The sequence below is a fragment of the Petaurus breviceps genome, unplaced genomic scaffold (genome assembly GCF_028583685.1).
Source record: "Petaurus breviceps papuanus isolate PSGF00001 unplaced genomic scaffold, PetGlider_PUasm1.0 90762, whole genome shotgun sequence".
Taxonomy (NCBI): Eukaryota; Metazoa; Chordata; class Mammalia; order Diprotodontia; family Petauridae; genus Petaurus; species Petaurus breviceps.
Genome location: NW_027187339.1, coordinates 5,355,306 through 5,381,783, shown reverse-complemented (window position 1 = coordinate 5,381,783; position 26,478 = coordinate 5,355,306). Strand labels below are relative to the sequence as shown.

General features: G+C 40.6%; 1 protein-coding gene across 1 annotated transcript in view; it reads left to right on the top strand.

Annotated features, from left to right (window-relative positions):
- The window catches only part of POLR3A (RNA polymerase III subunit A), a 51,727-nt gene that overhangs the window by 4,069 nt on the left and 21,180 nt on the right, over positions 1-26,478 (top strand). Inside the window, exons 5-21 of the mRNA XM_069068330.1 lie at positions 6,439-6,593; positions 8,659-8,898; positions 8,990-9,152; positions 10,218-10,354; positions 11,173-11,276; positions 12,147-12,288; positions 13,600-13,740; positions 16,069-16,138; positions 16,693-16,820; positions 17,027-17,165; positions 18,251-18,415; positions 18,738-18,910; positions 19,974-20,085; positions 21,059-21,177; positions 22,156-22,293; positions 23,813-23,983; positions 24,393-24,506. Coding sequence (XP_068924431.1) covers positions 6,439-6,593; positions 8,659-8,898; positions 8,990-9,152; positions 10,218-10,354; positions 11,173-11,276; positions 12,147-12,288; positions 13,600-13,740; positions 16,069-16,138; positions 16,693-16,820; positions 17,027-17,165; positions 18,251-18,415; positions 18,738-18,910; positions 19,974-20,085; positions 21,059-21,177; positions 22,156-22,293; positions 23,813-23,983; positions 24,393-24,506 — 2,411 coding nt within the window. The remainder of the gene's footprint in view (positions 1-6,438; positions 6,594-8,658; positions 8,899-8,989; positions 9,153-10,217; positions 10,355-11,172; positions 11,277-12,146; positions 12,289-13,599; positions 13,741-16,068; positions 16,139-16,692; positions 16,821-17,026; positions 17,166-18,250; positions 18,416-18,737; positions 18,911-19,973; positions 20,086-21,058; positions 21,178-22,155; positions 22,294-23,812; positions 23,984-24,392; positions 24,507-26,478) is intronic.

Sequence of the window (26,478 nt, the reverse complement as noted above, 5' to 3'; positions counted from 1 at the left end):
GGATCTCAGAGTTTGGAGGCCTCATCTACCATCAGATCCAGGTTGTATCTACAGAAGAATCCTCTCTGCAGCAGTCTGCCCTTACTTAAAGGCCTCTGATGAAGGGAATTCCCTCACACTTTGAATGCTTCTGATTCGTCACCATTATGGTCAACCTCCAGGACAGCTTACCCTTTATCAGTCTTTCTTTGGCTAGGACCCAGAATTGAGCCTCAGACTGCTAGGATCCTTTGCCCAGGTCATCACAGAGAGGGGAAGTCACCTTATCCTGAGAAGCTGCATTCCTCTTAATGTACCCCAGAATCACGGGAGGTTTTTTGACTGCCATAGCACGCTGTTGATGGACAAGGAGCTTGCAGTTCACTAAACCCCCAGATCCTTCCCGGACAAACTGCGTTCTAATATGCCTCTTTCAACTTTCTCCCTTAATTTTTGAAGTAGATTTTTTTAACTTAAGTTTGAGGCTTTGCATTTATCCTTGTTCCATTTCATGTTGCTACCTTCAGCCCTGGGCTCTAACCTATGGAGATCTTGTATCCTGACTCTCATCCAGTGTCTTGGCTTTCTCTAACAGCTTTCTATCTTTGGCAAAATTGATTGTTTTGCCATCTGTGATGTTATTTCAGTCTTTAATAAAAATTATTCAAAAGCATAGGGCTATTTTACAGATTCCTGTGTACTGGAGACCTCCTTCCAAATTTACATTAAACCCCTGTTTCAGTCTAGCCATTGAACTTATTCTGAATCAGTTTAAGTGTATCTAGCCTAATTCTCCATCTTTTCTTCTTAAAAGATAGCTACATTCTATGGTTTCTAGATTGGTGGATATATGTGGGCACTGTCTTTCCTTTCCTTTCCTTTTTTTCCTTCAGTTAACTAAAACTGTTTTCTTCCTACTTCCACCCCCAATTGAAAAAAGAAAAGTACAGTCTTGTAACAAATATGCATAGTGAAGCAAAACAAACTTTCACATCATCCATGTTCAAAAAATATACTTTCATCTGTGTCCTTAGTCTAGCACCTCTGTGTAAGGAAGTGGGTAGCATATTTCATCCTCTAAATTGTGGTTATGTTGCATTGATTGGAGTTCTAGAGTCTTTCAGAACTGTTTGTCTTTGCAGTGTTACTGTTATTTCTTATTGTATACATTGTTCTCTTGGTTTGGCTCACCTCACTGCATCAGTGTATCTGAGTCTTCACAGTTCTCTCTGAAATTGGCCCCTTCATAATTTCTTATAGGACAGTATTTCACGACCAAATGTCATCCATATTTTCATATTCCACACCTTGTTCAGCCATTCCCCAGTTGATGGGCACTTTCTCAGTTTCCAGTTCTTTTCTTTCACACGCACCTATAAATGTTGTTGTACTTAGGGGTCCTTTTCTTCTTTCTTTGATCTCTTTTGGAGATAGACCTAGTAGTAGTATTGCCAAGTCAAAGGGTAAGCAAGGTGTGATAGATTTGGAGCATCATTCCAAAATCCTCTCAAGAATGGCTGGTCTTGGTCACAACTCCACTGGCAGGCCCCTCCAGCATCTGTTGTTTTCCTTCTTTGTCATGTTTGCTGATCTGATGGGTGCCAGGTGAACCTTTTGGTTGCTTTAATTTGCATTTCTCCAAGTTTTAGTGATTTGGAGCTTTTTTTTTTTTTTGGCCATAGAGAGCTTGAACATCTTTAGAAAACTGCCTGTCCATATCCTCTGACCATTGATAAACTGAGGAATGATTTCTTAGAAATTTGTGTCAGTTACTTATATATCTTAGAATGAGACCTTTATTGGAGAAACTTGCTGCAATTTTCTCCCCAGTTAACTTTCCCATCTAATTTTAGCTGCACTGGTTGTGTTTTTGCAAAGATTTTAAAATTTTATGTAATTAAAATTGTTCATTTTATGTTTTATGATTCTTTCTGTCCATTATTTGGTCATGAGCTTTCCCTGTCCAAAAACCTAAAAGGCCTTCACTTCCTTATGCCTCTAACATGTTTAAAATTCACTACCATCAACACTATTCCCTCCTTACCCCAAGTAATTTTTCCAGTTGGATCCATTTTATTTTGGTAGAAGGTATATACCTTGTTTCTGCCAAACTGCTCTCAAGTTTTCCCAGTCATTTTTTGTCAAATAGTGATTTCTTAAACTAGTAGTTTGTCTTTTTATCAAATAGTAATGTACTGTGTTAATTCATTTCCATATGTTATGTACCTAATCTGCTCCCCTGGTCAACCATATATTTCTAAATCAGTACCAGATTTTTTTTCATTATTACTGCTTTGTAACACCTGGCCATGTAACCTTGAGCAAGTTACTTAACCCCAATTGCTTAGGGGTGGCCAGGTGGCGAAGTGAGTAAGAGCACCAGCCCCAGAGTCGGGATGACCTGCGATCAAATCCGGGCTAAGACACTTAGCACCACACCCAGAAATAACTGACTGTGTAACCTTGACCAAGTTACTTAATTGTTAATTAATTAATTAATGGTTAACCCCAGTTGCTCTAAAAAATAAATAAATTATTGCTGCTTTGTGGTTTGTTTTGAGATCTGGAACTGCTAAGCCCCCATCCTTCCCACTTTTTTTTTTTTTTCATTATTTCCATTGAAATTCTTGACCTTTTGTTCCTCCAGATGAATTTTATGTGTTTCTTTCTAACTCTATAATGTACTCATTTGGTGGTTTGGTTGGTTTGGCTCTGAACAAGTAAATTATTTTAGGTTGTATTATCATTTTTATTATATTAGTTCAGCCTAATTGTGAGCAATTAATATTTCTTCAATTAATTTGGTCTTTCTATAAATAAAGAGTGCTCTGTTGTATTTATTTAGTTTCTGTGTGTCCTGGCAGGTAGAATCTCAAATATTTTATTCAATCTGTGATTATATTAAGTGGAATTTCTCCTTCTGTCTCTCCCTCCTGGGTTTTGTTGGTAACATACAGAAAAAGAGACAAATTTTGTATCTCAACTTTCCTGAAAATAGTCATTGTTTCAATTAATTCCCCTTTCCTTCATGGCCCTAGCCAATATATCTTTACTAGCCTATGTTAGTTAGGTACATCACTTTCCTGACTTGGCAATCTGCTATTCCACTTTTAATCTGTTACACAGAAGTCAGGCTCCTGCTCTCAAGGGGCCATCCTCACCCGATGTTTGCTTCCTGGGTCTGCTTTTCTCCTGTTCTTCCCTTGCCTTCATGAAAGCACCACCAGTGCCTCTTTTTGCCCAAGCCTCATCTTTGTCCATGCCCTCTATGTTTCTTCCAGCAATATCAGAAGGGAAGCAATAGCTACCCAAGTGAACAGACCGTGGGCAGTGCTCTGTTCCCCTTCCCTGGACAGATGACCAGGAGTGACCAGCTCCCCACCTCAGTGATCTCTCCACTGCTTCACCTTTCCATGCAGGGTACCCTGCTTCCTCTCAGTATCTGAAGGGTCTTCCTCTTCAGCAATAACCTCAAGTGTATTTGGAGCTCCAGGTGTGCTGATGGTCTTCCATTCTTCTCTTGGGAACTCTGAGTGACATTTCCACACTGCCTTTAAAGGGGCCTCTTCTGCCTCTGCCTTCCCTCCTCTCCCCTCCCCAAGCATCATGGCCTCTCCTTGTGCTAGTGACCTCAGATGGGGAGAGATGCTCTTCACATCCCTTTAGCTTCTCTTCAGGAAGTCCTGCACACATGCTTGTCACCATTTCAGGATCTTTCCTGGGCTCCCTTGTTCCCATCAGAGAATCCCGAGACTACTCAGCAGTGATGTCCACGGATGCCTTCACCCTGGGTGAAGTGTCTTTGTCTCATCTGCCTTGGGCTGCCACTGATGGCTTTCTTCTGGAGTCCTCCCCTTCCTTTGGTCCCAGCTCTCCTGGTCCCTCCTCCTTAGCTCCCATCATGTCTTTCACTTTTACCAAAGGTCTCCTAAGGATTCTTCCCCATTTTTAATCCCTTTACAAGCCCTGAACCCTCCAGATCACCTGAAGAATGTCCTCACTGTCATTCAGCCCCTCCAGACATACAGCTTTCTTCAGAAATAAAACATTGATGATGGTGATAGTCACTAGTGGCTTCTTAGCATTTATGTGGCCCTTGAAGATTTGCCAAGCTCCTTTCATGTGTTAACTCATTTGAGCCTCACAATAGCCTTAGGAGGTAGATGCTGTGATTATCCCTTTTACAGATGAGAAAACTGAGGCACAAAGTAGTTAAGTGACTTGCCCAAGGTCTAGTCTGAGGTGGGATTTGAACCCAGGTCTTCCTAGCCTAGCTCCAGGCCTGGTCCTCTGTCCATTACACCCCCTGCTGCTTCCTGTATGCAATGGACTGGATGCTTACCGTTGAGGAGGGGATTATCACTAATAGGCAGCTCTAGTACTCTGTTACATGGTGAGTTGCATTCATTTTGAAAGAGGTACTGGATAAAGTCTCAAGAACCAACATCTTTCTCCACCTGGGGAGAACACATTCCCAGGTTGGTTTTTTGTTTTGTTTTTAAACAGGTAATAATATAGATGGTTATCAGAGGGAAGGAGGGCATTTCAGGCTTGGGGGTCAGACAGGAAACAAAGTCATGAGCTGTGGTGCTTGTTTGGGCAGAGGAGTATCCAGTGTGGTTAGAACATTGCCCTATAGATCATGATAAACCTTTGGGGAAGCTTCCTCTAGACCCTTCGTGACTGAATCGGCCAGGATCTCTCTCTCTCTCTCTGTGCTCTCAGGCATGGTGGTGATTTTTCTGTTGATCAAAGACTGAATTTCAAATAACTCTACAAGACTTAAACTCTGACCAATTGTGTCTCCAGAAAATTCATTGCAGAGCACGTAATGTTCCCAGTGGAGAAGAGATAAACAGACTAAAGGTGGAAAAAGAGACATACGTTTTTGTACACAACCATTGGGTGGATTAGTTTTGCTTGAGAGTGCTTATTTGTTAGACTTTTTAATTGGGGGTTTGGTCAGGGAAAATATTATCAGTAATGATGCCAAAAAAAGAAGAGGCCATTGGAGTACTAGGAGAGGAGCAGAGGGAGTTCAGAAGGAGGCATAGACAAGCAGGAGTTTTGAAAGTGATGTGTGGAATTTATTCTACTTTTATACACACACACATACATACTTTTTTTAATAAAGCGAGTGATATGAGATGGAGATTTGTGCCTTCATGTACAATCATTTCGTGTTCTGTATCTGTGGAAATACTCCTTTTTGGTTCAAGTTCAGAATAAAAAATAATTTTAAAGGACTTCATTTCAATAATGTATTTAACAGAAGTTTCTCATGATGTTGAAAAATTTGGGTTGTTAAGAGTGCAGTTGGGTGGATTTGTTGAATTACCGTAACAAGTGTGTTGATAAATGGATCAAAAAATAGTGTCCCAGAAAAGGGGAGGCACCACTCCCACTGTTGTTTGTCTTGTCAGGACATGAGTCCTGGGTTGAATTTTAAAATGCCCAGGATGATGTCATATGATTAGCATTGGAACTGAATAGGGATGATGTTTATTTAACCTGGAGATTGAAATTGGAGTGGGGGGAAGGGGAGGTACACGTCCTCAAATATTTGAAAAGGGTGTTATCCATAAGAGGGATTAGACTCATTCTGTGGGCATTTAGTGGGACCCACAAGTAAAAGTTACAAGAAAGTAGATTTTTGCTGAGTAAAAGGTAGAACTTTTCCTGAGTTAGAGCTCTCTGAAAGTGGATATTGAGCACTTCATTGGAGGTGTTCCCAAGCCAAGGCTAGATGACAGCTGAGGGGGGTAGAGGCAGAAGAGACTGTCAGGCTTTAGGGGCGGCCTCCTTGGTCACTTTGGACTCCCAAGATTCCATCATTTCTGTTATAAGCCACACTGGCTTCATCTGTACAGGTGTTGGTTTTAGAGTTGGGAGGATTTAGCTTCCCAAGCTTTCTGGTTACCTGGTTTATATTGATGACTAATTTGGATGAAGAATGTGAGAACAGAAAGCAAACCTATACATGAATGCAGGTGCTAAATAGTTTTCCCGAAGTTTCCTTTTTGCCACCTGTGGTGTAATTGTATTGTCTAAATTAGTATGTGGTTCAGTCAGTTCAGTCATGTCCAACTCTTCGTGGCCCTGTTGAGGGTTTTCTTGGCAGAGATGGTTTGTCATTTCCTTCTCCAGTTCATTTTACAGATGAGGAAAGTGTAAGTGACTAGCCCAGGGTCACACAGCTAGTAAGTGTCTAAGGGCAGGTTTGACTCCAGGCTTGGTGCTCTATCCATTGAACCATCTTGCTAACCCCTGAATTGGTATGATAGCCACTCTAACCATTCAGATTTATAACTTATTATTGAAGATTTCCGTATTTTAAAGTATAGCCTTTAGTATAATTTGCCCTTTGATGTTTTTATATTTTCTCTTTTATTACTCATGTTAAGTCATCCCAAAAAGCATAACTTAATAGAGTTTTAAAAAACAAAATTCGTCTTGTAGGTACTGTGAAGAAATGTGGCTTGTTGAAGATAATCCACGAGAAGTACAAGACCAATAAAAAAGTAGTGGATCCAGTTGTCTCTAATTTCCTTCAGTCATTTGAAACTGCCGTTGAATATAACAAAGAAGTGGAGCCCCTCTTGGGGAGAGCCCAGGTGAGCCTGAGAATGCTCGCGGCACCAGCCTGCTGTTTGTGATCGTGCAGAACATCTGTGTGGCCCAGAGTCTTACTCACTGATGCCCAGGTGGAGTTCCAGTAGGGACTACAGAATGAGTCTGTCCTAGAGCCAGTGTGTTTAGTATAATTCAGTAGAGAATAGGGTGCTGTGGAGGGTAGAGTCTAGACCATGGGGTCAGGAGGCCTTCAGTCCTGCCTGAGATTCAGTCTCTGTGATGTTTGCAGAGTCCCTTCACCTCAGTGCCCAGAGCAAGATTTTTGAAGACTAAGTTGCTGATCATAATCAGTGGAGGAACTTTCCACAGATGGAATTCCCAAACAGATGGCAATCCCAATCTGGTCCTTCTTGTGAACTGTCCTGTCATGTGCTTCTGCTTTCACCTCCATTGTTTTCTATTCCTTTTTGGTAGGAATGCTGAATAAGATGGCTATAGCTCACCAACCTTGGGGCACATAATTTGCTCATTTAAACAGTAAAAATAAGGTTCCCTCATGTATAGCGAGCTTTACTTTAGAGCAGGTAAGTACTTTGTCATTGACTCCTACCAGCCCTGAGAGAGGGTGGGTGTACATGTAAAGATTTGAGCTCTGGGCTAGATAGACTTTTTATTACAAGCCTTTAGAACTGCAAGGAACATTTAGGGACATTTAGCCCATTCTTCTCATTTTTTACCTGAAGAACTTGTGGCCCAGAGGAGCAAAGGGACTTTCCTAAATTACCTCCTGCCTGCCAGATCCCAGAATGAGTAAGCAGCAGGCCTGAGATATACAAACCCATGTTCCATTGTCCCTTCCAGAATCATCTCAGGGTTCCCTTCTTTCTTTGTCCAATGAATTCCAAAAACAGCCCATTGATTTTGTGACTCCTGTGTTTAAGCAGGGACAGCTGGTCTCTGTTGCCTCATGTAGCAAGTCTAAACCGCTGCCCTTTCAAGATATTCCATAATCTAGCCCTCCCCTCATATCCTAATATCTTCTTATTCTGAACACAGACCCTCCTTTCCAGACACACTCTCTCACTTACCATACCAATTCCTCCTTTTCTGTCCTTGCTTAAACAAAGACTTGTGCCTTCCAGCCTGAAATGCCTGCTTTCCTTCTCTTTGATAGGCACATTTCTGCCCATCCTTTAGTCATGTCTTTTTGACCAGATTAAAAGCTCCTGGAAGGTAGAGACTGTGCCTTCTGTTCTTCCCACATGCCCTTTAGCAACTGGCACAGCCCCAGGTGTATACCAGGGACTGCCTAAACACTTGTAATAGATAGATTTGAGCTCTTCTAGATTCATCTTGCCCTACTTAAAGGATTCTGTGGGAGGAGTATTGTTTCACCATATGTTTGTGATTGATGTGCTTGTGGGTGATATTGAGCAACAGTACTTCCTAAGTTCATTAACTTCTCTGTGAAAGTGCAAATAACTGTTTTCTTCACACTGAAGGATTGAGAAGATTAAACCTGATATAAAACTTTGGACTACTTGAAGAAATGTAACATACCATTATTACTCTAATACAGATTAAATTAATTCAATAAACACTTAGATCTTGAAACCTACAATCCTTCCTTAATTTTTATTAATCCTAATTCTTTATTTTTCTAGATATTAGGTTCAAATCTTAAATGTACAAGTATATGCAAATACTTCCATATTGTTAGGCAAAGACCCTAAAGTCCACTTATAGCAAATACCTTCCCCCTCATAATCATATGTTTACAGAAAACCAGGTAAGAGTGGAATACTTTCCAGTCTGAGATACTTTCTCAAAAGCCTTAGCTAAGCCAGAACTCTGGAGACTCTGGCCACATAATGATTTGTGTAGCTGTTGAACTCTTAAAGTAAGTTCTCACTACTTTACTGAAAAATTGATTGTAATTTATAACTTAGTACTTTCTGAGTAGGGAACCTCACAACCAGTTTCCCGCTTATTTTTTCTAAATAAGTGATAGGAGAAATGGATGAAGAAGTAGAGAGTGTTGAGACAAGGCTGTAGCATATTGATATAGGTGCTTCTGATCTACACGTGATCGTTTTTCTTTTGCAGGAAAATTTGAATCCCTTGGTGGTCTTGAACTTATTTAAAAGAATCCCAGCTGAAGATATCCCTCTTCTCCTAATGAACCCAGAAGCAGGGAAGCCCTCTGACTTGATTCTCACACGCCTTTTGGTACCTCCTTTGTGCATCAGGCCTTCTGTTGTGAGCGATCTGAAGTCTGGCACAAATGAAGATGACTTGACCATGAAACTGACAGAAATCATCTTCCTTAATGATGTCATCAAAAAGGTTAGTGCTATAGAATGATCTGGCAGGACCAGAATGTGTCTGTGTAAAACCAGAACTGATGTACTTTTGTTTATGCTCTTGTGATTTTCAGCATCGGATATCGGGTGCCAAAACACAGATGATCATGGAAGATTGGGACTTCCTACAGCTCCAGTGTGCCCTTTACATCAACAGTGAACTCTCAGGTATTCCCCTTAATATGGCGCCTAAGAAATGGACCAGAGGTTTTGTTCAGCGGTTGAAAGGAAAACAAGGTAGGTCTGATTTTTTTTCTCCTTTTTCTCATTTCATTAACATGTGCATATTGTCAGTAGGCAATCACGACGTCACAAGACTGTGTGAAAGCCAGGTTTGTTCTCAGAGAAATGTACGTGCTCATGAGACCCCAAGAGTTCACAGTCATTACAGAAGTTTGCATATCTGTGATAGTACCACAAAAAGAGGAAGAGCAAAACAGGAAGGGGCGTGGCACAGGAGAAGGAAAGGTGCAGTAATCCTTCCCCTGGGAGGAGCAAGGCAGACGGCAGGCTTCAGTGTTTCTTTTTCCTTGGGAACTGCTAGACTATGAAGATAGGAGGGTTCCCTTACCTGCAAAGGACTCCAGCTGCACGAGCATTTTTCCTAGCTTGGCACAGACTGGCTGGCCTCCCTAGGACACACAGAGAATCCAGCTTGAGGTGTAAACAACAAGTTATGTCAGTTGGGGGATGCTTTTTCCTTGACACATTCAGGGCCTCCTGCAGGCTCTGGGTCCATTGTTTCTGGAAAGTATGGCAGTTCAAAAAGACCAGTTCAGGGGACACCTTAACATCCCTTAACAATATTAAGAGCTTACTATGTGCCAGGCACTAGGCTGAGGGCAGGGCATTTGAACCCAAACAAAAAAGACAATCCAATCCCTACCCTCGAGGAACTTGTATTCAAATGGGAGAAGGCATCACCTCAAAGGGAACTGGAAAGTGGAGACATTAGCATTGTAGGTACCTGGGCAAGGCCCCAGTGGCTGGAGAGCTGGTGGTAGAATCCAAAGAGTGGAGTAAAACTGGAAGAAAAGTGACCCTGCTTGAGCAAAGTCCAGGCCAAGAGCTCTGCCATCAAGGACAGGGGTGTCTTCAGGGAGAGAAAGCTATTGGAGCAGTGGTAGGAAAGTCTTCTGGGCGAGGATGAGAGCCAGGAGGGTATTCTTAGTCCTTCATTAAATTGCATTTGCCATTTCCGTAAGAGCCAGGTTGGACATGTAAACAACACCAAGTAGTCATTCTAGTTACTTGGAAAAACTAAAACATACTTAAACCATTCCTTTATTTTTATTTCTTAAGGTCGCTTCAGAGGAAATCTCTCTGGGAAAAGGGTAGACTTTTCTGGCAGGACAGTCATCTCACCTGACCCCAATCTCCGAATAGACGAAGTAGCCGTGCCAGTTCATGTGGCCAAAATACTAACTTTTCCTGAGAAGGTGAGCACTGTCAAACTACTTGCTTCACTTGTTTTCCTTTTAAAAAATCATCCATTGTGTTTGACTCAAGGGAAATATATTTTGTTGTTGTTCAGTGGTTTCAGTTATGCCTGACTCTTTGTCACCCCATTTGGGGTTTTTCTGGCAAAGATATTGGAGGGGTTTGCCATTTCTTTCTCCAGCTCATTTTACAGACAAGAAAAGTGAGGCAAACAGGGTTCAGTTCCTTCCTAAGGTCACACAGCTAGTAAGTGTCTGAGGCCAGATTTGAACTCAGGAAAATGAGTCTTCCTGACTCTAAGCCTGGCATTCTATCCACTATGCCACATAACTGCGCCAGGGAAACATATTCTATATTGTATGGTTGTAAGGGGCATTTTAACTAGTGAGCTAGACATATTTCTGCAATAATATTGAGAAAATAATAATCCATTTCCTTTGTGGTGATTCATAATTAACGCTAGATCAGAGAATGTTTGAAAAGAGCAAACTAGGAGTCTATAGCATTTAGTTTCTCCATTAAAACTGCTGTGGTTTTTTTAGTACCACTGTGCATGTGAAGCGGGAAAAAAAGACCTTATGATGCTGGAGTAATGCATTAACACATTTTAATGACAAATACACAGTAAATTTTTCATTAGACATCTTGACCCACTTTTCAAGGAGTTTGGGTTGTGGACTGCCTGGGATATTCTCTTTTCAATTCATGTTTAGTATAAAGAACATAAAAGTTAGTAACTAAATCAACCCAGAAACATGAGAATCAGACCATTCATAAAAAAGGATTTCTCGTTATTTTTTTCATTTTGGTCCTACAGGTAAATAAAGCAAACATCAATTTTATGAGGAAACTCGTTAGAAATGGTCCTGAAATTCACCCAGGAGCCAATTTCATTCAGCAACGGCACATGCAAATGAAAAGGTACTGTCTTTTGACTATATTTATCTGCCTTCTGATGGCTAAAGTTCTGTAGGTGAAGTGTTACAATGTTCAGCAACAGAACTTAATTTCAGAATTTGCAATGTTCTGTTTCCTTATTTGACCTGATGAAATTTGTGCAGTATTTGAGCTTAAGAATTTTTAAATAGGGGGCGGCTAGGTGACTCAGTGAGTAGAGCACCAGCCCTCAAGTCAGGAGGGCCTGAGTTCAAATCTGGCCTCAGACACTTAACACAAAAAAACTAGCTGTGTAACCTTGGGCAAGTCGCTTAACCCCAATTGCCTTGCAAAAAAAAAAAAGAATTTTTAAATATTGGGACATGATATTGTTGGTATTTGATATGTAGATGTATCATTTACCATCTTTGACCTTTAAATGCATATTAGTAGATCAGTTACTTAATAGTAAAGTTTTTTTTTAATTCAAACAGCGAAAATGTAGTAGTGGGGCAGCTAGGTGAGTCAGTGAATAGAGTACTGCTCCTGGAGTCAGGAGGACCTGAGTTCAAATGCAGCCTCAGACACTTAACATTTACTAGCCATGTGACCTTGGGCAAGTCACTTAACCCCAATTGCCCTGCCTTCTCCCCTCCAAAAAGAAAATGTAATAGTGTGTTAACCAACATAGAAAAGCTAAGCCTTCTGCACTCTTACACAATAGGGGCATGTTTCAGTTGCTTAAGTTTTCCAAAGAGGATGAACTCCAGGTTAATTGTTCTTTCATCTTGGGAGATGCCATATGTGAATAAAGTCATGGATGAGATAGGCTGCTATTTATAGCTCTTAAGCTTTGATTTTAGGAGGAAAAGTTCTTTGAACTTCTTTCTCAGAAATCATGACTTTTCTCTTAAGGTTTCTGAAGTATGGAAATCGAGAGAAGATGGCCCAAGAGCTCAAGTATGGTGACATCGTAGAGAGACATCTCATAGATGGTGATGTGGTGTTATTCAATCGACAGCCCTCACTACACAAACTGAGCATCATGGCTCACTTAGTGAGTATAGAATGACACTATTTTCTGTTCAGTGGAAGCCCTCTTGCAGCACAGAGCCTCAGATACTTGGCTCCTACAGCTGACAAGATAATCTCGACACATTTTCCAAACTTTTCCCTTATCCTCGCTTTTGGTTTTCTAAAATTTCAGTTTGTCTTTAGTGCTGTGAATCTTCACAACACAGTGTTTTCTTGAGGCAGTAAATAGAGAGACTGCTTGAAAAAAAATCATTGGAATAATCTCATCAGCCAAAGGGCATGAAACTCTCTATGTAATGAAATAGCAGAAAATTCACTTTACTTCTTGAGAGTTTTTATTTTAATAAGCTAAGAAGCCGTGGTTCTTGAAATGATTTATCTTTTCAGTACTCCTTTAACTAAGACATTGGCTTCTTTTTTTATTTTGTAATTGACTTCACAATGACACTGGTAATTTCTCTTTTAATATTTAAAGTCTAAGAGACTGCAACTTTAATTCATAAAATATTCAAAAACTCTTCTGTCTTTGAAGAAGTTAAATTTGAGCGCATTATCATGTTTACATGATTTGTGAAGAGTTGTGTAAGCAGCCTTTTAAAACTTTTCTTGAATCAAGTTCCTCAAAAGTAGATACATCACTTGGTGCTAAACAACAACAACAAAAAAGTTTTAAGATATGTGTAGGATTGAGGTGAGGGGGGAGTTCTGTTTTGTTTTCATCACATTTTTTTAAAATGAGTGTTTCTGGTCTCATACCAAATAGTAACAAATTCACAGTGTAGTGGAATCTAAAAGATTTCCTTGAAAATTGCTGCTGGGACTTGTGGTTTAGTGAAAGAACACTGGATTTGGAATAGGAGGACCCCAGTTTGTGCTGCTTATTCTGCATGTGAGCAGTTCACTTCACTCACTTTGAGTGGCCCTTTGTCTCATCAGAAAACTAATGAAGTTAGACTTTGTGGTCTTCAAGGACCCCGCCAGCTCTGAACTCTTTTAACCTGTGAAGGAAAATGGGACATAAATAACATCTGTGACTTAATAGAATAACTAGAGGGGGAGTCTAGGTAGCGCAGTGAATAGAACATCAGCCCTGGAGTCAGGGGGACCTGGGTTCGGATCCGGCCTCAGACACTTAACACAAAAACTAGCCATGTGACCTTGGGTAAGTCACTTAACCCCAATTGCCCTCCAGAAAGCAAAAATAAAATAGAATAACTAGAAATCCATTTCTAAGAGCCAGAGCCTTCCATTTTCAAGGCAACCATTTTTAAATGAATTGGCTTAGTCCGAAAGAAAAATACCATTCACACAAAACCTGCTTTCCTTTTTGTAGGCAAGAGTAAAGCCCCACCGGACCTTCAGATTTAATGAATGTGTCTGTACACCCTACAATGCTGACTTTGATGGAGATGAAATGAACCTTCATCTTCCTCAAACTGAAGAAGCCAAAGCAGAAGCTCTTGTTCTGATGGGGGTAAGTGGGATGTCCGAGTTTGTCCAGGAGCAGTGGGTCTCACCTGGAAGACCATGGCTTTTGTGCATGGACTCCTTTAAAGGTTTCCTTAGAAACAGACATTAGTCCAACAAGCCATGTGCTTTCTCTTCTGAGTGTAGCTATTAATCAGCGTTTGTTCTCCCCATGTAAAATTTGTTGATGATGATTCTAATTGTAAAATGTGTTCCACATTGGGTGGTAGTAGGATTTGGGAAGGTTATCAGAAATAATATTCCTGCCCCTTTCCCCCTAGCACTGTAGAATGGTTCCTTAGAGAAAATAAAGCAAAACCACAGCAACAGTTACAAAAGCCACATTGTTCTTTGAGATAAGGGATTCCCAGTGAGAAAACTCCCTCTTCCTGGATAGTCATCTGCTTACCGTCTTAAGAAAGCTGCCTAGGACTCCAACCCTGTTATTTGCCAGGGTTACAGAGAAGATAAGTGTCAGATGGACCTGGAACCCACATCCTCCTGCCTGACACTGTCTGTCTGCCAGGCCATGTTTGCTGCCTCTCATCAATCTATGTCCTCATTTATTTAGTATCATTAGGAAGTGAGGTTCCACATAAATGAAATTTCCATATAGCTTAAATATATCTTTTAAGCTCCAATGTTGTTTTATTTGAATGGTTAGACCTAATTCTAAAATATTTTGTAGCCTTCTCTTTATTCTAAAAGAACATCTACTGATAAAACCTTTTCTTGATATTTTAACCTTGTCCCTCACTGAGCATTATTTATTATCCAGTGATGCCCTCAGAAGCTATTAATGTATATAGGCTTTTTCATCCCTTCACAAAATGACTCCCAAGTATTAGGGTATTTAGTTCTTCTCTCTGTGTTTTATAATGTTACCTGTTTTCTCTAATCTGCTGCTTCTTATACTATATACTTGCCTTTAATATCAATTCCTCCTTATCCTCTGTCATGTTCTGAGGCTTCAGCTGCCCTTCCCCACCCACAGACGTAGCATGCTTCTAGTTGGCTACTTCTCATTCATTGTGATTTGGGAAACCAGATAATCAAGCTTGTTAAACTTGAGTCTCAAACAAAGGTAAATGGACTCTAAGTTAAGGCCTTAGGGGCTTTTCCATGATTACAAGTACATCATATCTTTGTATTCCCTTTGGGAATCTTGGCTATGTCCTTACCCCTAACCCTAATGAAGGTTATGAGCAAAGGGATCTGGAGACAAGTGAGCTAGATACGTGTTACATATTTGGAAAACTGGCCATTTACTATACTTTTCCAATAGGAAATACAATATATATTCTAAGTAATTCCAGTAGCTCATAGGCTTCTTGCCTTTGTAACAGGAATATTCTTTGCTAAGAGTGCTATAGATAGGGAGTATTTTTTTTTCTTTTTGGTGAAGTGCCACTGTGTTTCTTTCCTGAAGCCTTGTGATAAGTGACCTAGGGACTGATGAACCATTAATGTTGGGATTGAAGGCCCAAGGACATTATCTTCCTCCCACCACACTTAAGCGACATTGCCCCTAGGTGCTTTCTGCAGATAACTGGTTAAAATGCCCATGATTCCTAGGGAACCAGCCTTTCTTTCCCCATGATAGCAATTGGCCAAGATCAGTCAGGTAGATTTTCATGTATAGAGATTAGAGAGACTGAGCGTGGTGGTACCTTCCTGTAATCCCTTCTACTTGGGGGGACTGGCAAATCAGTGAAACTTGGCAGTCCCAGGCTGCAGTAGGGCTACAAACCAATCAGGTAACTGGTAACTAAGTCTATCACAAATACGGGGGGCCCCCAAGAGCAAGGGAGGACCGCTAGGCTTCTTATGTAGAGCTGTAGTAGGAAAAACAGAGTGGGTCAGAACTTCTGTACTGATCAGTAGTGGGATCATGCCCATGATTAGCTGATGTACTGCCATGCCAGTCTAGGCAAGATGAGGAGTCCCTGTTTCAAAAAAATAGAGACTAGAGAGAAAAAACAATTGTTGTATGTTCTTTTGCTTCAAAAGTAAGGACTGAGAGTATCCATCTGAAACAACTAAATCTTTTATTAGTTAGAAGAGGAGTGACTATTAACCAAAGAGAAATTCAGCAGATAGGTCTGAGTGATGCTTTAAAATTTAAAAATGACATTGTTTGGACTTTTAAAAACCAGCATTTTTTCATCATTAAAAGAATTGATTTTTTGGAATGGTTACTGATGAAGAGGTAACAAAAAGTAATTATGCAATATGAAAAAAGGGAAGCATTACTTTTGTGAAACTTTTGAGAAAGTGTTGCAAGTGATTCTAACGTTAGGTGAATTATGGTGCATTTGATCTTTTTCTCTTTTAGACAAAAGCAAATCTGGTAACACCAAGAAACGGGGAACCACTAATTGCTGCTATTCAGGATTTCTTGACAGGTGTGTCACATGCACACTGGGAGGTTGGGAAGGACGGTGGATAGAGTAAGATATTCCAGTGATTTGTTTTTGTAAAAAGTATTTTCAAAATAATCACCACGGTGTATTTTGAACATGGGTTCATTGAACTCTCAGATGTTAGAGGTAACATAAATCATACAGATTATCTATTCCCACTCCCTCATTTTACAGACAAGGAAACTGGTCAGCCGAGGGAAAGTGTTTTGCCTAGTGTCACAAAACTAGATAATGAATGAGCTGGTGCTGGATCCCACGTCTTGTGACTCCTGGTTGACTGAGTGTCTTTGTGGTGGTTATGGTTTTTAAGTCTATCCATAAACAACCTTTGCTAAAGATTTTGAATTTGTTTTTCTTCACTTACTAGGAAGCACTTTGTAAAATGTAAAGTACTACATAAATGTTGGCTATTTTAATTAATTGGTTTATCAATACAAATGCCTATAATATTTTTTAGTGACTTTCAAGATTTATCTTAAAATGTGACCAGTATGCATTTTCCACTAACTACTATTCTTTATATTTAAAACTTCTAGGTGCCTATCTTCTTACTCTTAAGGATACTTTCTTTGATAGAGCTAAAGCTTGTCAGATCATTGCTTCCATTCTAGTTGGCAAAGATGAGAAAATTAAAGTTCGGCTCCCACCCCCAACAATCCTAAAGGTTGGTTTTTATAACTGTTGACTCGTGTATGTTTATTGTTGGACTTTATATAGCCTATAAATTACATCCGTAGCCAGGCACACAGAGATTCAAACTCAAAGCCAACTTGGCTGGTGTAATCAATTCATGACTTTTTTACTTGGCAAAAATATAACGAAGGTACTCTTAGCTGGCTGGTTCTTTATCCTGATGTTCTCCACTTTCAGCCTGTTACCCTGTGGACTGGAAAACAAGTCTTCAGCCTCATCCTTCAGCCCAGTGATGAGAATCCTGTGAGAGCCAATCTTCGAACGAAGGGCAAACAGTACTGTGGCCGAGGGGAGGACCTCTGTGTTAATGACTCCTGTGAGTTAGGCCCAAGCTTGCTCTGTAGTGTGCACAGACTAGGGAGGGGAAAAGGTCAATGATCGTTCATTTTAAAAATGAGGTTGAAAAGGAGATAATTGAAAGTTTTCTTCAGCCTTTAGACGAGGTATGTGTTTTTCTTTCGTTCCTGTCATTAGACTACAATACTGCAAGTCTTTATCTTAGAGAAGACTACAGAATTACAGCTCACAGTTAATGTATTTTTCACTAAATATATAGTTGTCATAAACATCAACAACTTGTTAATGCCTATCCACCAAAGTCTGAAATTGACCAGGACACCATAGTTTATACTATTTAGTGTTTAATAGTTTAAGATTTTTGTCATTGCCAAAAAACACACGTTGACAAAGAAGACTGAGTGTTTGTGTGTGTGTGTTCATATACTCGTGGTTTTCATGGGCTTCAGTTGAAATGAAAGTAAGTTGCAAGCCTTAAAAGCTCCGGGCATATTATTAGCACCCATTACTAATTAAAAAATAGGAATGGAAGGAACCCTGGATTTAAAATCTACTTATTATATATATGACCTGTGTCTCTGGAAGTCATTTCCTTCATCTGTAAGATGAAGTTAGATGAGATCTCTCTCACTCTGAATCCCATCTTTCTATGTCACCTTAATCCAGGAAAGCGTTCAACATTCTAGCCCAACTTCTGTGGCCAAGGATTTGAATTTCAGGTCCTTGAAAGGTTGTTTCAAAGTCAGACGCCTCCCCTCCCACAGCTCTAAAGTAACAGTTAATATATTGTGAAGACTCCTGGCCTTTCTCACTGTTGTTGTCCCTTCTTGAGTGTGTGGTTTTGGGAATGTTTGGCTTTTTCCTTATCTGTTGTTTCTGCTTTCTGGATATGGGTTGGTGGAGCTGCTTTTAGTTTTCAGTTTAAATAAACTGGTTGGAACACTGAAGTCCTTTTCTTCCCTACCTCCCAAAAAAAGCCTTTGAGGAGAACCATATAGTCTTTACTCACTGCTTTAGCCTTAGACATGTCAGCATGCTACCTGTGTCATGATAGGTGCTCCTGACTGCGCAGAGAGCCTTCATTGCTAACGTCTGTGCTTGTAGATGTGACCATCCAGAACAGCGAATTGATGAGTGGCAGCATGGACAAAGGAACCTTAGGGTCCGGATCCAAGAACAACATCTTTTACATTTTGTTGAGAGATTGGGGGCAGATTGAAGCTGCTGATGCAATGTCACGGCTTGCCAGGCTGGCACCCGTTTATCTGTGTGAGTACCCCAGGATCCCCTGTAGGTAAATCAGTGTGAATAACCAATAATTCATACATACCTTCACATTGGAAGACTGAATAAAGTGACAAATGGAAAACTACTCTTCTCACTGTTTTAGCGTGTTGCTTTCTTCAAAAGTGAATTTATACTTGGATAAACCATTCATGCCTATTGCTAGAATCCACTGAACATTCACCTATTTCTCTGTAAATTTGTTTTACTTTTTTAAAAAATGGAAAGACATTCTGTACATTGACATCTGCATAGTATTTCACTAAATAAGATCCATGGTGTCTTTACCTTCTTTTCTACACTGCAGCTAACCGAGGCTTCTCCATCGGGATTGGCGATGTCACACCAGGCCAGGGGCTGCTCAAGGCCAAGTACGAATTACTGAACGCTGGCTACAAAAAATGTGATGAATATATTGAAGCCTTGAACACTGGCAAACTGCAGCAGCAGCCTGGCTGCACCGCAGAGGAAACGTTAGAGGTGAGGGCTCACAATTTGTCTCTGCTTCTGCTTGGTGCAAGTTAGGCCTCAGTTGCCAGAAGGAGTTCTGTTGGATTAATGATTGTGAGGAGACATCAGAGTGTAGCTGGAGAAGCCCCACCCTTGGGTAGCCCCTAATCTGGATTCTAGTCCCGACTCCCACTGCTTATTGTAACCTTGGCCCAGTCACCTTAACGGCTAGAGATCTTAGTTTCCTGGTGTGGACAGCAAGGACTAAATTATTTCTAAATTAGGATTGTTTCCCTTCCGGCTCTAACATTCAAGGTCAAGAAATCCTAGACATTTGTTCATTTGGCCACTTGAGGTTGCTCTCGTTTCATCTGAGTATTTTGGGTCCATTCTACAGTTGTTTCTTTACATTTATGCTCATCTTCAGCATGGACACATCATCACTGTTAGAGCAGAAGCTGATACTGCTGCTTTTGAAAGATCTGGCTGTGTACAAGACTCCATTTTTCATAATCATATTACCTGCTACTCCCTAGATTTGATGCAGACTTCATTGGCATTATCAGAATAGTTGTCAGGTGTTAACATTCTGACAAGATGGTCTCTAAGGAGCCAAGATCAGCAACCTCATTCGAAGAATAGCTCTTGTCCTCCCCCTGCCCCCCCACTCTCTCTTTCCCTCCCTCTCCCCTTCCCTCCTCTTCCTCACCCTCTCTCTTTGTCTCTCTCCCTCCTTCACCTCTCAGTCTCTTTCTCTCCTTCCATCTTTCCCTCCTTCTCTCTCTTCTCTCGTTTTTTGGACAGTATCCTGTTTTTATAAAACACTTGATGGCCTCCATTGTGGAGAGATTTCTCAGAATCACAAAACCTGACTAACTCAGCTGAGTTGTCCATTTCTAAGGCAGATTGATGTAGCCTTCAGGTCTTTTTCAAGGTTTTCTGGGGACATGTTTGAAAAGCTGGATTAAAAAAAAACTAAAGATAATTTAGTATTTCAGTTTAGTTTCTATAAAGGTCAGTTTTTGAATTTGTCATACTCCTAGCTGATATTCTACTCAGACTCCTATCTCTTGTCTTTCTGTGGGATTCCTAGGCATTGATCCTTAAGGAGCTCTCTGTGATCCGCGACCATGCCGGCAGCGCTTGCCTCCGAGAACTGGATAAGAGCAATAGCCCCCTTATCATGGCCCTTTGTGGCTCTAAAGGTACGTCTGCCAGGAAAAGGGCTTCTGCAGGTCATTCTCACCTTTCCTAAGGAGAGATTTGAGGGAATGCTAATAACAGGTCATTAGTTTTTTAAGAATGGGGTGAAGGAAGATTAGCTATTTTACTTTTAAGGAATTTATAATAATGTCTGAATATTACATAGTTCTAAGTGTTAGAGAAATCTCTTTGAACAAAATTTTGCTCAGAAACCTACAGGTTTGTCTTTTTTTTTAATTCAATTTTATTTTCCATTCTGAATTTTCTCTGTCTCCTCCTTTCCCTCCCCTCCCTTTTGAGAAGGCAAGAAAACAAAGCCCATTGTAAATGTGTGGTCATGTAAAAACAAATTATTGGCTTAGCCATGTCCAGATAAAAGAAAGAAAAATATGCATCAGTCTGCCCTCTCAGGCCATCAGCTAGAGAGGTGAATGGCATGTTTCATCATGTGTCCTTTGGAATTATGGTTGATCATTCTGCTGATCAAAGTTGCTAAGTCTTTTAGGGTTTATTATATTTTCATTATCATTGTTACTGTATAAATTGTTCTCCTGTTTCTGCTCTTATCTCTTTGCATCAGCTTATAGAATTCTTCCCAGGTTTCTCTGAAACCATACTCTTTCATCATTTTTACTGTGATAGGATTCCGTCATAATTACATACCTTAATTTGCTCAGCCATTCCCCAATCAATGGGCACCCTCTCTGTTTCCAATTTTTTGCCACCCCAAAAGGAGCTGCTGTAAATATTTTTCTACTGAGTCCTTTTTCCCTTTCTTTGATTTTTTTTTTTTTGAGTATAAGATCAAGTAGCACTCTCATTAGGTTAAAGAATCTGCACTTTGATAGCTTTTTGGGCATAGTTCTAAATCTGCAGCTGTATCTTAATATGAATTTTAGTGTTTTTAAAAACATAGCGTTAAAATATCTTATGTACCAGAGATGATCCTAGTGGATTCCTGATCTGTTTCTCTAGGTTCTTTTATTAATATATCCCAGATGATTGCTTGTGTGGGACAGCAAGCTATCAGTGGCTCTCGAGTGCCTGACGGTTTTGAGAACAGATCCTTGCCTCATTTTGAGAAGCACTCAAAGGTAAGCATGACAAGAGCAGGAGAAATTCGAGAGAGGCCACCAGGAGCCTCAGTTAAGGTTTGTGACATTTAAGGGACATGGTTTCAGTATGACGTTAGTGAGTAGTGTTTGAAGGTGTTCACTATTGGACCCATCATTAGAGGTGTAGGTGAGGATTTGTTAAGAGTTGGTCACACAGAACTGAGCTGCATTTCTCTGGGTGTTATGGCTTTTCTATAGAAGAAAAAAATGACTGCTCAAATCTGAGTATTTAAACTGAAGAAACTTTAGGTCTAGTGAAATGTACATATTATAAATACCACCTGTGTTCGTGCTTGGGTTTTTTTTTTAAGTGCTCAAATATAAGTGTTAGGACTGAAAGTGTCACCCAAAGAAATTGGAGCTGCTGAGTTCCCCGGTGTTCCTTAGTTCAGTGTTGAGAGGTTCCTTCATTGCTTTAAAGATGCTTAGGCAAACCATTGATCTAGTTACCATCACAGCTGCATGCTCACCACTGTATGACATATAGCTTAGCATAGTTCATTCTAACCGGGCCCAAGCAAGATTTATTTCATCTTTAAGGAAGATCAGAAGCCAATGTATATGTTGTCTTGTGTCCTCATTATGTTGGAGGGGAGGGAGAAGGAAGTATACATTTTGATATATTTCACAATTATGAGCCTTGGAAGGAGAGGTGTGACTGAGAGTTAGGGGACCTGAGTTCTAATCTTGGGTCTGCCACTAATTGTGAGACTGGGTAAGTCAATGTTCTTATGAGCCTTAGTTCTCTCATCTATAAAATAAGGGAGTTCCTAGGAGTTGGAACTGGATTGAACTTTGCAGACTTTCTATTCCATCACCCTTAACCAGAGAAGGAAGAACTAGCAGAGGCACCTAAAATTCAGGCCTTTCCTCATCACTTGGAGGGAAGAGACCTGTTAAAGGTCTCTTCCCAACTCTAAAGTTCTGTATTTTTCTTTATTTTTCTCTTCTTTATAGCTTCCAGCTGCCAAAGGTTTTGTCGCTAATAGCTTTTATTCTGGTTTGACACCAACGGAGTTTTTCTTCCATACAATGGCTGGCAGGGAAGGGCTGGTTGACACAGCTGTGAAGACGGCTGAAACAGGATACATGCAGGTAACTGGAGGAAGTACAGGCCCCTCACACATTTGCATGTTTTACGTATGCACTCTAATTTATCTAGGCTTGACTTAAAAAGGAAATCTTTTAGCAGGGTAGGTACTCTGATTCCAGCTCTCTGATCCAGACTGATCCAGTGAGGTACAATGCAGACATTTTGGGCAGAGCAGGGCCCTGACCAGTAGATCCAGCACATGGCCAGTTGCAGGCAGATCCTTTCCCTCTCAGGCCATCCTGTGCACAGCAGTTAAATGAGCAGGCTGAGGTGTAGGCTGTGTGGGCCCCCTCCAGAATGTGTATTGTTCCAGAGTGATAGACTTCTCCCAGGAGGACTGGAGAGCTGTGCAGGCCAGGTTGTGTGTCCTAAAAAAACATACAGCTGACTAGGGGGGCTGGAACGTCACCTATTTACTGATAGAACCATAACCTTACATCCTGGTCACTTTGTGCATTCATATGGATATCTCTTCCCGAACCCTGACCTCCTCCCCTTTAGAATGAAGAACTTAAGGGGCACAAGGGTTAGAGGTGGGAGCAAAAAAGCAGTTCAGAAAAACCTACCTACCTAGACAGGGTGTGACTTGGTATGCAGTGTTCCACCTCCACAGCCCTCCCCTCTCAGAGAAGCCCAGGGGCAAGCCCTCCTGGGGCCAGTCATCGTCTTTGCCTGTCACTGCTCCAGGGCTCCTTGTTGTGCTTCTTGTTAAGATTATTTCCCATGTGTGGATCACATTCCTCGTTTCTTACAGCACAGTCATATTCCATTGCATGGCCATGCCACTAACAATCATTTCCTAACAAATTGTTTCTTGTTTTGATGCGTCAGATTTCAGAGCTCTGAGGGGCTGTGAAGGGTGTTTGCCACTGATGCTTTAATATGTTTTTGGTTTTTTATCTTTACCTTTTTGATGTGGAAAAGATAAAATTCCCAGAGCATGTGTCATTGTAAAACAGACGAGTTCTAGTTTGTGGGTTTTTTTTATTCTGAAGTTTCCTGGAAAGAGTTGCTGTGTACTGGTCCAGATACAAGGCTATCCCTGCACTCCTTTTCTCTCTGTCCCTAAAAAAGAGTCATTAACCCAGTCTTCAGTAATGCATGTAGAAGCTTACAGGGAGTCTGGCCCAAATTTCTTTTTTTTTAATGTAAGCCATTACATTAATGTAAACCCTAGGAAAATGAAGACAAAGTTAGAGCTGGCTTGGAACACTGAACAGTAGATTTAAAAAGTGTGCATTCTGAAGTGTGTCATCTCTGCACACCTTTGCAAATACAGAAAGTTCCATGGGTTGTAGTGTATCTGAAATACCAACACATCTGTCACAAGAATTTTTTCTTTTTTTGCTCCAATTTGGGGGTTTGGGGGGATGTTTTTGATGGATTTGACTAGTACAAGCTATTTATCCTATGAGTGGTTATGTGATTGGAGCATTGTTAAAGTTTGAATAACTTTACTTTATGGACACATATTCCTTTCACAGCAGCCCTGATTTTGTTTCTTCTTCAACCTTTCCTTAGAGAAGGCTTGTGAAATCCCTTGAAGATCTCTGTTCACAATATGACCTTACTGTCCGAAGCTCAACGGGTGATATCATCCAATTTATTTATGGTGGCGACGGCTTGGATCCTGCAGCCATGGAGGGAAAAGATGAGCCCTTGGAGTTCAAAAGAGTGCTTGATAACATCAAAGTAAGATTTAATGAGTCTACTGGATTGGGAGCTAGGGTTAAAGCAGGAGTGCAGCTTTAACATGCAGGTGCCAACTTACAGCAAACAGCAGTTGGGAGGAAGACCCTAGCCTTGTACTTCATCCTTTGACAGTTTTCTGGCGCCCTCTCCTAGGGCATGAGTTTAGATTTTGTGAAATCAGGAAATTTTATCCCTGTTCAATTCAGCTCTTGCCTAGAGTCATGGAAAATTTAGAAAGTCAGTAGCCAAAAAAATAGTCCTATTTTCTTTTTGTGTGTGTTTAGGATTGGAGAACTAGCTTGTTTTGCTAAACTTTTAGATTTATGTATGCCAGCTGGCTAATTTTCTTGTTTCTTTATGAAATTTCCTTTCATTTAATGCTCCTTCTATTTCCCATTTTAATATTGAGGCAGTCTTCCCATGCCAGAGTGAACCAGCCCTCAGTAAAAACGAATTGGTGCTAACGACTGAATCAATCATGAAGAGAAATGAGTTCCTCTGCTGCCAGGACAGCTTTCTTCAGGTAAATGCAATTATGGGGTTTCCCCAAACATGATTGTCATTCAGAAATTTTTTGGTTGAGAACTAACTAATCGATAGATTTTGTGGTGGTTTTTTTAATATAATGTTCCTTTGTCAAATATTCATGAATGTGTCTTTTACCTGGACAGTTTTTTTTATCCATTATCTCTTGCCTTTTTTGTGTATGCCTTTCACTTGAGCTATCAGTGCTCTTATATTATTTCATTTCCTAAATGGAGAAAAATGCTGCAAGTAAAATAAATTATTTTTAAAAATCCTTAAATCTTTCCTCCTGCTTTTCTTATTTTTTCTTTTAGGGATTCTGCATCCAGAAGAATTTGTAGGCCCCTCCTTAGGGGATAACTGTCTTTATGACAGTGTTAAGATTCTTAACACTGGATAACCTGATTTCTCCAGGTCCCACCTATGCACAGGGAGATACTACTTTGAGGTGCCCTCTGAGCTGTCCAAAATGAAGAAAGGCCAGCTTTCACTGACTTGCCCTTGTCACCTTCTATTCTTATAACATTGATAATTTGCTCCAGGGCATAAGATAACAAGGGTCTTGTAAAGAGCTTTTCTTCTTACCTCATGTGCATCTCAAATAACAACATGAAACCAGCAGGCAATTGGTGTCCAAGGTATACAGATACATAGCTTAAAAAAAATCACACCCCTCTAATCTTAATGGACAGTATTTTGGTTAAGACCACACTCTCCTTTTGATTTCATTGATGAGTTGTAGGGTGGAGGGAGAAAGGAGACTCAAGTGAACTTTGGAGGCATGTGAAAGCAGGAGCACTTCCTAGCCTCTCTCCAGTGGATCTAGTTCAGACGTGCAAACTATAGTTACACTGTCACATGTTAGCTTCTCTCATCTTTCTGTTTGTCCTTGAAGACATTAACCTAGACAGGTTATTGTGTACTAGTGAGGTAATGCCATTAGCGTGCTTTGTGGCTTGTGTGCATAACTATATTAACTTGGGAGCTACAGTTATTTACAAGAAATTGAGATTTACTTGATTTCTCTACTTTTTTCAATGCTTTTGATTCTGGGAAATTTGACTTAGTTGTCTTGCCCTTTTGTGTTGCCTTTTGATTTTTGGAAAGGGTAGTGAGATTATCTGTTAAAAGATAAAGTTGAGTTTATTGTTTCCAAGACTTCCTGGTCAGGCCAATTCTTCCCCATATGAGGAGGAGTCTTCCAGTCCTACCCAGTGTTACCAGTGTTCCTGCAGTGTTATGATCAGCAGCTTTGAGCATGGCAAGGGTGTGTGAACCTAATGATAGTGGCACCTATGTAGGTAGTTTCTCTAGCTAGGCTGGTTTCCTGTGGTCCCCTCCAAGTCATGTGGCTGACTTAGCTATCCCAGCTACTAGCATATTTCTGGTTTCATTGCACAGATCCCAAACTCCTTTCTCTAGAGCAATTTGCTTTTGTCCACTCAAGGAGCCAGTGAAAGACTATTTCTGTTGTCAAAGCCCTGCATATTGAAATTGCAACAGCTGTGCTCTGGGTCTTTATGGGTGAAATGAAACATGCTCCATTTTACCTTGCCTCTTGTGTCCAGCTTCCCCTGGCCCCCGACAGGTAGAATAACCATGGGCACACAGCTATCATTTGGAACCTAGAGAGCCTTTCAGGAAACTGATGTGGAAAAGGCCCCTCCTATCCCATAAGGAGACTTGGTGCAAAGACCCCTCCAGGGGAAGATGCAGGCAAAAGGTCAGCAGTACCAGACCTTCCTGATGACAGCACTGGGGAAAAGTTTGTTGAATGCAAAGAGAAGCCAGATGTTTACCTCCCAATTTGTAATCTAGTTAGAATAATTAAGCCTAATCCAAGAATAAAAGTTTAGGGGTTTTTTTGTCCTTCTGAAATTTTATTCTGATTAGCAAGTGTACTGACTTTAAAGATGTTTACTTTAATGTTGATTAGTAGGAACCTTTCTACAATTCTGAGTTGTTTGTAG